The sequence below is a fragment of the Sus scrofa genome, unplaced genomic scaffold, assembly GCF_000003025.6.
Source record: "Sus scrofa isolate TJ Tabasco breed Duroc unplaced genomic scaffold, Sscrofa11.1 Contig2471, whole genome shotgun sequence".
Lineage (NCBI taxonomy): Eukaryota > Metazoa > Chordata > Mammalia > Artiodactyla > Suidae > Sus > Sus scrofa.
The window spans coordinates 2285651-2298029 of NW_018085100.1; the positions used below are offsets into that span (position 1 = coordinate 2285651).

At 34.5% G+C, this 12379-nt stretch overlaps 1 protein-coding gene across 19 annotated transcripts in view; it reads right to left on the reverse strand.

The window, feature by feature from the left end:
* KCNT2 (potassium sodium-activated channel subfamily T member 2) overlaps nt 1–12379 on the reverse strand; it is a 339487-nt gene that overhangs the window by 189274 nt on the left and 137834 nt on the right. For all 19 annotated transcript variants that reach the window (XR_002341192.1, XR_002341191.1, XM_021081854.1 and 16 more), the window contains one exon: nt 10822–10916. Coding sequence is in view for 17 of the 19 variants with exons in the window: in XM_021081854.1 (XP_020937513.1) it covers nt 10822–10916 (95 nt within the window). In the remaining 2 variants the exon portion in view is untranslated. The remainder of the gene's footprint in view (nt 1–10821; nt 10917–12379) is intronic.

A 12379-nucleotide genomic window follows, 5' to 3' on the forward strand; every position in this document is an offset into this window, starting at 1 on the left:
ATGCCATATATAGATTTTTGTTCATTGAAAGAAGGCCATATTAAAAACCAGAAAACTGCTCGAAAATTTATACTGCACAAGCGTGTATGTCAAATATTAAAAGAATGTACATAATACATACATTTTTAACTTGCAATGTCAGCATGTTATGATTATTTTTTCTTTCAGAAAAATATAGTTTATTTTTGAAATGTTTCATGAAGAATGATGGATTTAAGACTGACGCAAAAAAAAAAAAAAAAAAAAAAAAGGGAGTTCCTGTCGTGGCTCAGTGGTTAACAAATCTGACTAGGAACCATGAGGTTGCGGGTTTGATCCCTGGCCTTGCTCAGTGGGTTAAGGATCCGGTGTTGCCATGAGCTGTGGTGTAGGTTGCAGATGAGGCTTGGATCCTGTATTGCTGTGGTTCTGGTGTAGGCCGATGGCTACAGCTCCAATTGGACCCCTAGCCTGGGAATCTCCATATGCCACAGGAGCGGCCCAAGAAATGGCAAAAAGACATACACACACACACACACACATACACACACACACACAAAAGACTCTGATGCAAGCTTTGCTTCTTTACAAAACATTCTTAAGTGTTATCTTTGACACAGATCCATTCAAAATAATTTCAGTGTTATGCAATTCGAAAACAAAATCTGAACAACATTTAATCAGGATTTAAAATACAGACTCTCATATTACCCTCTTTCAAACAACTGAAAAATCATAACGATTTGCTTACTTAAAGAGGCCCTAAATATAATAACAGACAAATATAGACATAGGCCTTAATTTCTAATTACTTATAATTAGTGCTTTTTAAAATTTGCTTCTTTTAATATGTAAACTATACATTTAGTTATACAAGTCTTTCAAGCTTTGGCAAGGTTTATAAGGAAAACATTAATTGGAATGAAAGGAAATACTGAGACTGCAAACTTTTTCACCTCCTGGTAAATGTCAATTTGTACAACAAAATGTTTTCGGAGGGGGAAATAGTCATATGGCAGAAATAAATAACCTTAAATATTCATGTACTCCCTACAAATCCCACTGCTATGCAGGGTTACTGGAAAAATTTAATTAGCAATGACATTCTATGCTGAAAGCAACTAACACTTTGATTTTGTGCTTGTAATTCAGACATTAGCATCCAGATCAGCCCTCGATGTGCACTTTGGTATTTATTGAATGACTCCCAATTAAATTGTTCCAAAGAATCATTCCCCTTTCCTGTAGAGCGTCCACCTCAAACCTCAGATCCCCATGGGATGTAACAGCATTTGAGATGTTGGGATTTAGCACTTCCTGGGGAGAAATGTTGCTTTTGAAGGAGTAATGACTGCAGCTTTTCTACCTTTAAAAGAAAGTCCTTACTCTCCTGGGTATTTTCTTCATGCATCTGTGCAAAACACAAATAAGGCCCGAGGTGAACACACAGTGCGATGTGGTAATGCATGAAAGTGACCATCACACCTGCCCCTGTGCCCTGATGCCCAAACATGCATTTGTTGTATTTCAAAGTAACAGAAAAGGAGAGGAACATGATTTAAATCAGATGGGAGAAACAAAAGTGAAATTTCAAGGAACAGAAAAAAGCAAAGCAGAAGGAAAAAAAAAAAACCCTAAAAGACGATGGGAAGAGAAAGGCATGATAGCACATGCATCCCGATGCTCTCCAGGATTTAATCAATTTGTTTACAAGTTCAACAGGTGATAGTTTCAGTAATGTTATCACATTGCTCTGCTCTCACAAATCGAAAAATTAGAAGACTCTCAAGATATAAATTCAGAAATTATATGAGACGAAATTAATAACCAACATTTGATTCAAATGGAAACTCCTATTTAGGAGGTAATCGTATGCAATTTACAAAAATTCTTTCAAAAAGCATCTCTTTATAAATAAAAAAGTTGTACAAGTTTTACGATTCAGTTATTTTTCTTTGACAGAAAGAACAATTCTAGAATGTCTTCATAAAATCACAGGGCTATAGAAGATTAGGATTATAAAGATTCTTTCCATGACTTGATATCAAAGTTAAATGGGAAAAGAGGTATTTAAAGCAAAACTCTCAAAACACATGGTCTGGATATGTTTATAATACATTTAACTACCTCAGATTGATAAGAATACTTAAGCATATTTAAGTATCTGCAACTGACAAGGATATTGTCCTGGGATTTTAACTTTCGAATGTTACTGTCTATCATTAGCAAACATCTGTTAATAGGCATCTTGCATTTTCCAACCATAAGACATGCTGAACATAAAATGGTCAGAAAGTTTAAAAATAATCATTCATAATCTTATATCCATATAGAATCACTTGATTTATTCTTATTTGTATAGAAACATAGAAACAGGGATAAACAGGTAAATTTAAATAATTTGAACAACCTGTAATTATGTACAGTGTTAATTTTGTCCAAACATACAAACGTACTTTTTTTTTTTTTTTTGCTAAAATTAAAAAAACAAAGTTTAGGAACTTTCTAAATTTGAGTTAACTAATTATTCACATGAAATAGTAAGGCTAAAATGTTTTTCTAAAGTTAATCAAAAATATCTTTACAAGTTAAGAAAGTGTCATCTGAATTCTTAATAAAGTATAATTTTACTTCAAATAGTAACTTAAAATTCACAATAGAAATGAGAAAATTATCATAATTCTAATTGATTTTTTTAGTTTGATTGTAATTTTTATATATGAAGATTAATGACTTCTAGAACACCATACAAATAATTTTACAAAAGTTAAGAATGTAGACCAATCCACAAAAGACCAATTTGTCTGGGTCCAAATCTGAGCTCTGCTTCTTACTAATTGTAGACCTTGGCTTATTTTTTTCATCTAACCTTTCTATGCCTTGGGTTCTTGTCTGTAAAATGAGAAGAATATTACCTACTACAGAAGATTATTAAGCAAAATTAAACAATTCATTACAAATAAAGATAAAAATTAGCTGGCAAAGAAGGTAAACATTAAATAAATATTAACTACCATTCTTACTATGACGACACCTTAGGATCTCCTGAGTATTCATATCTATTGCAACAAGTAAACTGATATATTTCTTAACTCATTTATCAACTTCTCTTTATTTTTCCTTAATTTTATTCTTTCTTTCTTTTTTTTTGCTTTTATTTACAGCCACACCTGTGGTATATGGAAGTTCCCAGACTAGGGGTCAAATTGGAGCTACAGCTGCTTGCCTATGCCACAGCCACAGCAACTCGGGATCTCAGGTGCATCTGTGACCTATGCCACACTTTACAGCAATGCCAGATTCTTTTTTTTTTTTTTTTTTGTCTTTTTGTCTTTTTTTGTTGTTGTTGTTGTTGCTATTTCTTGGGCTGTTCCCACGGCATATGTAGGTTCCCAGGCTAGGGGTTGAATCGGAGCTGTAGCCACCAGCCTCCGCCAGAGCCACAGCAACGCGGGATCCGAGCCGCGTCTGCAACCTACACCACAGCTCACGGCAACGCCGGATCGTTAACCCACTGAGCAAGGGCAGGGATCGAACCCGCAACCTCATGGTTCCTAGTCGGATTCATTAACCACTGCGCCACGACGGGAACTCCTTTTTTTTTTTTTTTTTTTGTCTTTTAGCAATGCCAGATTCTTAACCCACTGAGCCAGGCCAGGGATCTGACTCTCATCCTCATGGATACTATGTTGGGTTCTTAACCCACCGAGCCTCAACTGGAACTCCTAATTCTATTTCTTAGTTGAGCAGATTTTGTCACAAGGTCATTCTGAAGCTCTCATACATGTCACGCTCTGTGCATGTTCACTTTTGAGATGATCAGTTGATTGCTTTCATCTGTGACCGACCACCTTGAGTGCTATAAAATGAACGTCACAGAGCCTTTCCACAGAACTGTTCTCCTACAGACCATCAGACGTCGTCGATACGCCATCAGTATAGAATGACAACCGGCTTTCTCCCACTCCGTTGCCCCAGCTTCTGCCTGGAAACCTCCCTTGGGTAGGTGCCTTCACCATTGAAAATAAAAAGGGGTGTCTTCTGCTTTGGACAAGATTTCAACTGCACTTCTAATAAAATGTAGTGTGAAGGAAGCTTCCCTTGGAACTCATTCCAGGGGATATTTAAGACAGACACACTTAGCAGTTTTTCTTTTTTGTAAATTCCGTAAGGACGTTGTGCCCCTAAGTTACTTCATCTATAAAATCAGCCTAACAGAACTTACCCTATAAGCTTTTTTGTTAAAGATTAAATTAAAGCACTGCTCGGTTTTGTTAGCCATTTCTGCAGTATTTGATGTCTGAAAATAACTATGCATTATTGTCATGTTTCAAAAAGTATTCCTTGCTAGAGAATTTTAATTCAAAACCCTGTTCACTAGATTTTTTTTATTAGTAATAACATCCCTATTAACCGCTGAAAACCTGGCTCTTCACTTTCATGCGCAGTTGAGTTGGGACAGTTTCCTATTTGTTCTACTGTAATACAAACTTGGGGGCTGTTAGTTGCCAAATCATTAGACAAATGCACTTTCTGTCGTTTATTTATAATCTAAGCAAAGCAAATGTTACCAAACAAAACTAGTAATCAGATATGGGGAGGGTGATATGTTGCTAGCCCATTTCTAATACTTTCTCCAAACCACAGTAGTTAGCCTCTCACTGCACACTTCCCACGTGGCTATTTGCCTTAAGAGTCTAATCAAGAAACAGAGTTCAAGAACTTAAGCATCTAACATCCAATGAGTATTAACCGAAGATGCTCAAGAAAATCCCCATACTTCTGAATTAGCCACGTTAATAATATTTAACTAGATGACATTTTAAACAATAAGTAAATAGATTCATTTTTTTCCTTTTGTAAGACTGAGGAGGTAAAATGAATTTTTTACACTGGACCAAAACATAAAATATCCATGAACTCTAAGAAATAATATGAAAGTATGGAATAGATATTCAAACAAAAAATAGATTTTTGTCAAACTAGGTGCAAAAACAGACCTCGTCCTGTAAAATTAGAAACACCAAATGCATTTTAAATTGAAGGACCTATTATTGGTTAGAATTTGTTAATAATTAAGCTAAAGTCATGCACTTCATTCCCGGATGTAGCAGTTGTCTCTGCTTTGTTACAGAGATGCAGGCTGAATGACAATGCCCAGCTGTCTTGGAAGTGGGCACTACTGATCAGGAGGGCTCACAGCCCACATGTGGAAAGATTCGTTCAATTCCATTACAATGACAGGAAAAGCAATTCTGAGCACATTCCCTACGGAGAGCGGGTCGGCAGCCCAGTTTATTTTAGTTTGGCACTGTCTGTGGTGTCTCTTACAGACAGATGCTTAACGATAGCTCTTTGTAATGTTAATAATGAAGACCAGATACATTTTAAAGCCCTATAGCAGCTTTCCAAACAGGTAACTTTAAGAGTGGGACATCCAGAGCCTCCTCACCTGCCCGCCTGCATCACGCACAAGCGTCCTATCTTAATAAATCTACTTCTTGCCTATCAAAAAAAAAAAAAAAAAGAAAGAAAGAAAAAGATGGTGTGATCCATGAGCTGGTAATATTTCATCAAATATTAGTTCCTGAACTTTTGTGGCCTTAAAATATAATGTATGTATTAAAAGTTCTGATTTGGAAAAGCACTGATAGACTTCACATAACTTAACAGTAATTAGTTATTACTGCAATATTATATATGTGTGTATATATACATATATCTACCAGTATATACATATATACAAATATATATGTGTACGCATATTTACAAATACACAAATGCATGTAAAATATAATAATTTCTGACACTGTACACTGTTCAATATTCAGAGAGTAGGTAAATAATTATACAATCTTTATTCATACAAGAAATGCTCCTAAATAGTCGAGAAAGTAGATCTTACTTTTATCTTTAAAAATCAGTCACAAAGCTGTACAAAGCTGGAAATACTACATTTCCTGTTTTCAAACGATACTCAAAAGCCATAATAATCAAAACAGTATGGTACTGGCACAAAACGAGACACATATTAATGGAACAAAAAAAAACAGAAATAAACCCATATGTATATGGTCAATTAATCAAAGACAGGGAGTTCCCTGGTAGTCTACTGGTTAGGATTTGGTACTTTTATAGCTGTGGTCCTGGTGCAGCCCCTGGTCTGGGAACTCAGATCCTACATCAAGCCACAGCACACTGAGGACCAAAAAAATTTAATCTATGACGAAGGAGATGAGAATACACAGTCGGAAAAAAAGAGCCTCTTTAATAAATGGTACTGGAAAAACTAGACAGCTACATGCAAAAGAATCAAACAGGACCTCTTTTTCATGTCATACACAACAACAAATTCCAAATGAACTAAAGACTTAAATGTAAGGCATGAAACCATAAAACTCCTAGACGAAAACATCAGCAGTATGTGCTTTGGCATCAGATTTAGCAATGCTTTTTTGAATATGCCTCCTCAGATGAGGGAAACAATAAGCAAATGAACCACATCAAATGAAAAGGCTTTTGCACAGCAAAAGAAACTATCAACAAAATGAAGAGGCAACTTCATAAATGGGAGAAGGTATTTGCAAAAGATACATCTGATAAGGGGTTAATACTCAATATGCATAGACAATACATACAACTCAATATCAGAAAGAAAAGACAATTAAACATGGGCAGAGGATCTGAATAGACATTTTTTCCCTCAAAAAAGACACGCAGATGGCCAACAGAAAAGATGCCCAACACCACTAACCAACAGGGAAATGCAAGTCGAAACTACAATGGTATCACTTCACACCTGTCAGAATGGCTGTTATCAAAAAGAAGCAACTAACAAGTGTGGATGAGGATGTGGAGAAAAGGGGACACTTATGCACTGCTGGTGGGAATGTAAATTGGTGCAGCCAATACCACGGTGGTTCCTCAAAAACTTAAAAATATAACTACCATATCATCCAGCTATACCACCTGTGGGTACTTTTCCAAAGAAAATAAAAACACTAATTTGAAAGATTTGTGCACCTCTGCATTCACTGCAGTATTATTCTCAACAGCCAAGATATGGATACAATCTAAGAGTCCATCAATATACGCATGGATAAGGAAGATATTGTGTATATAAGCAATGGAATATGACTCAGCCATAAAGAGAATGAAATATTGCCATTTGAAGCCACATGGATGGACCTAGAGGGAATCATGTTAAGTGAAATAAGTTGGACAAGGAAAGACAATATATGAATGCACTTATATGTGGAATCTAGATATGAAATAAATGAACCAATATAAGAAAACAAACAGGTAGTTGCCAGAAGGGAAGGGGCTGGGGGAATGAGTGCAAAAGGTGAGGAGAATTAGGAGGCACAAACTTCCAATGACAAAATAAATGAGTCAGGGGAATGAAATGTACAGCATGAGGAATATGGTCAATAAAAATGTAGTATCTTTGCATGATGATTACAGTGGTCAAAAGGCAGAAACTTCCAGTTACAAGATAGAAGTACCAGGGATGTAACATAAAGCAGGATTATACATTACATATGAATGATGCTAAGAGAATAAATTCTACATCCTCATTATAAGCAAAATTTTTTTTCTTTTATATTTATATAAAACAGTAATATTCACTAACCTTACTGTGGCACTTGTCTCAGGATGTTTGTAAGTCACATCACTATCCTGTACACACTATCCTGTACACCTTACATTTATATAATTGTTGTATATCAATTATTTCTCAATAAAACTAGAAGAAAAAAATAGTCTCCTGTCTGATGTCTAGAATTATTCTCCTGCATATTATGCCTCTGGTGTCTACCTGTCATCTTATTCTAAGACCAAATAAAGAAACTGCCCTAACCAATGTGAGATGGGAGCCAAGGGCCTGTTGTGAGTCTGTGCTCCTAAGTGTATGCAGAGGGGGAGATGCCACCATCATCTTTAACTTAGTGAGCTCACTAGAGGAAACAAATATTAGAAATATGTAGGAAGAACAGAAAACCTGGATATACTAAAGCAGAGGAAGACGTTTTATCATACTTCCTGTTACATTTTTAGTCATCCAGACTAAAAATGTAACAGTATTACTAATAAATTACTACGCTTAAACATTTTAGTCTCATTTTGTGAGTTCACATGATAATTCAATCATCTTATGGAAAGAGACCATCTGAAATGGAAAAAAAATTAAATTTTTGGAATGTTCATACAATATCTTATGCCCTTTACTAGATATTTTCATAAACATATACAACTTAATCCTCATTTTAAAAAAAAACACAAGCAACAAAATTTTATAGGGTGATTAATATTATCCTCATTTAATTATGTGGAAAACAGAGCTAGATAGATAAGTTTCCCAAGGGCTCCAAATTAGTATGACCTTGAGTTTTGAACAATGAACATGCAGACTTTTATGATTTATTATTACCAGAGACTGAGTATTGCTCCATAGTATACCATTTATCTCTTTTTCATGATAGCATAATATTTAACTGGGTAAAATTTTGCCCTCCTAGATCACATTTTGCAGATCCCTGCAGCTGTGTATGGTATATGATGTAATTCTAGCCTAAATTATGCATTGAATTTCTGGGTTGTGCTTTATCTTCTTTTTTTCTATATGCTGGACTTAGAATGCAATGGCAAGACCAAAGCAGCCATATTGAACCATGAAAATCCTGTTTGAGAATGGCAGAAAAATAGATACAAGGAAACTTTGTCTCAAGAGTTTTAAACTGATATAACAATCTTGAACAGACCACCTGGATTTTCTATTTGTATAAGTTCTTGTATCTTTATGTATTTTACAATATGTGTGGTGAAACTCTTTGTATGATGATTGGTAAAAGAGCCTATATGATATATCATAACTAATGTAACATTGTACGTATTTTTCTTACAATTGATGGTGAATTACAGTAAGACTTATTCTACCTTACTTTGATGATGATAATTAATGAAGACGTTTTGCTTGTAATGCTAGAGAATACACAAAGAAATCAAACTTTAGTTTCTCCAGCCTAGATATTATAATTTAAAAACATATTAATGTGTATATAGATGTACATGTGATTAAAAACAATACCATTTTATGTAGCTAAATATAACTCTGTATAATAATTGTACATTAAAAGTCAGACTCATATCCACATGTTGGTGACAGCTGTAACATTATATAATATCTGTCAAAACTACCACTCAAATATCTAAAATTTAAGCACATATGCACACAACAGCAATAGTACCCATAATTGCAAATAAAACAAAAAGTGGAACACAAATGATTTAAATGATAAATAAATTGCATACTGGAAATTTCATGTAGACCATCAAAGTCCTCTATCTAGCACTGTTGCATCGCTTGGCATAAGAATGTGGCAAAATTTGTGTAGCTGCTTCCTTCGAAAATAAAAAGCACTCTAGAGCTAGAGGTACAGGCGGAAAGCAAGAGCAAATACAGAGCCCACTGTAAGCAGTTCCCTGTGCTGAGGATGCCTCCAGAACCAAAGTACTGAACTACTATTTCATCACAGAAAAATAATCCATCCTGTGAGAGCACGAAAATTTCAATTACCTCTTTTCTGAAATTACTTTACCAGACTCCCCAGAATAGTTTGAACGCATTCATTTTACTTTTTTTAATCTTCCTGCCATTGAGAAATTAGTATGTGCATAGGTAAGTAAAAAATTTTATTTTAAATACTTTTCCTTAAGCAAAATGAGAACATTCCCAAATTATTTAAATAATATAATATCTTAAAATTAAGAATTCCTTGTGATTTTGGAAGAGAAAGCATCACTGTCAGTATTTCAAATTGATTCAGTTAGATATTTACTAGGTGAATAATAAAAATAATTTGTGAAGAGAAAAAAATTTAAATAAGATGGCACTGTGTCAGATTTAGAGGGATATTTTGTATCTAAGGGCATTGAATATCCTAAAATGTTTATTTTTAAAATATAAAAATATTCAATAAAACATATTTAAATCCACTTAATAAATTTAACTGCATACTACTGATGCATAATAATTATTATATGTATATAATCTTATATACACACATATATCTATAGCCATGTTTATATTTAAAAATAGCGTTGCACTCGTAATTAAGGCATTCTTCCTATTTTAGTGCTTCCTAATTAGCTTTTTTCTCTTTCTCAATAGGTCAAATCCAGGTCAGAGCACAATTACACATAATTAAGTTGAAAAACAGATATAATCTTCCACTTCACATTGTTTCCCCAGTACGGCTCTGCATGAATCCATAGGCAGTGCATCATTTCTCACTGGATTCCTCTATAATTGGCAAAGAGGGACTTTCCAAGAGAAGAAATGACTGTTTTCCATCATAGAGCAGAGCAGCAGTTGCCTGGCACTGTCGGATCCGCCCTTGCTTTCTGCCCGGCTGCACACTAGAGCAGCAGGAGAGACGGCACAGGCAGACAGAGGGACGGCAGAGACAGTGTTCTCAACGGTGTTTCTGCCTTGAAGATTATGGACAGATAAGGGCATCTTCATGTCAGTGGTTGGAAGGAAAAATTCTTGTTTGGTAACTATGGCAGGCAGCACAAGTTCTTGTGACCCGGTTGTTTACAGCATCTGGGAAAACCTCAGACTTGCAGTAAATACCAACACCAAGTGACTGATGCACTTTCTTGATTTTTAAGACCAACGTAAGGATTTTACTTTAATTTCCAGAGGTGATCCATTATCGTTTATAGTGAGTATTTATCTATTCATTTATTTTAGCCAACTCTTAATTAAAATGATTCCTAACACTTTTTTTTAGTACTGGAATTAAAAGGAATCAAAAAGGCTGATATGCACAATCTTACCAGGTGAAGATAAGGCATAGTAATGTAGATATTAAAATCAAAACTTGATTAAACATTGCAGACTGTGTACGCTGAATGGCTCTATGTAGATCATTCTGAAATAACACAGAACAAGCATATTTTAAATTTTTATAAATGATAAATATTGATGAATTACACTACATTTATCACTATGCATTGCATTTCAATTATCTTATGCACACCCAACACATATACTGTAAATGGACATAGCAACATATTTTCATTTTTGACTAAGTCTTACTCCAACATCCATATTACGAAGATAATACTATAGGAGTCCATCAAAGTATCAAATTTCAGTTCACCCGCCTTAAAAACATCTGTAGAGATGTTGCACTGACTCCTCAAAAGCCCTCCAAGGAGAGTATGTTCTTTTATGGACAATTCTAATTTTGAAAGATCAGAAAATAATATGTTCAATTAGGGGTAAGTAAAAGCTGGGTCAAACTACAATCATATCTCATGCTCTGAATTAGGAAAAATAACATGAATTATGGCAGGCACTTTACCACAAAAAGAAAAAAAATAGCCGATAAACATTTTCTAAGGTTCAATTTCACTCACATTAAGAGACGTGTGAATTTAAGATGTAAATTTCACTTTACAATGGCAAGACGTTAAAAGATAACAATGCCCACTGTTACTGAAGATGCAAACCATGAGTACTCGCAATACTGCTCATGTAATTTGTTAGAAATTTCCTGAAAGTAATCTAGTAATGCAGGTCAAATTTCACAAGTATGCACTTTCTTTTTCCTGCATTCATTCATTTAATTAGTATTTATCCAATAACATAATTTCTAAGTTAGCCTCATGAAAATTATGAGATGGAAATCGAATATTTATGTATGTTCATCTTTATCACCAAACTATTTATTACAGGACGTAATGTGTGTTCATTACTATGAACAACCAAAACAACAAAAAAAGATACAGAAAAATGGTTGAATAAATTGATCAAAACTAGACAGATTCAGATGCATTCATTAAAAATGGTTTGAAGAGGAATATTTAAGGACATAGGAACTTGCCCACCGCACACTAGTACATGACAAAAAAATCGAATTATAGCACTAAACATACAATTGTGTTTGACTTCATAGATAATACTAGCAGGACATAAGTTATTACTGGTGTTTCATCTGGGCGGAAGAGTGGTATTTTTGCATAATTGTTCACTTTATAGCTTCCTGTTTTATACATTTTTACAACAACCTTTCATTAGTCTAAATATCAGTATTGCATGAGATAACTTCACCAACACAAAATCTCAATTTTATATTCATCTTCCACACATTTGACCAAACTGTTATGAAAGCAAAAAAAGACTTGATGAGAATTTCACCTCACATTCCTAACTTCTACGAGAGGTGTTAGTAAGCAGAAAAAAATCAATCAAAATTGAGCAATCAGGGAGAGGAGGAGAAGGTAAATATAGAACTATGATGGAAAAAGGATCCTAAATTAATAATGCAAATCACTACCTTTACTCTCAACAACTGACTAATGATTCCTCTCTTGGTTAAGTTACTTTTTC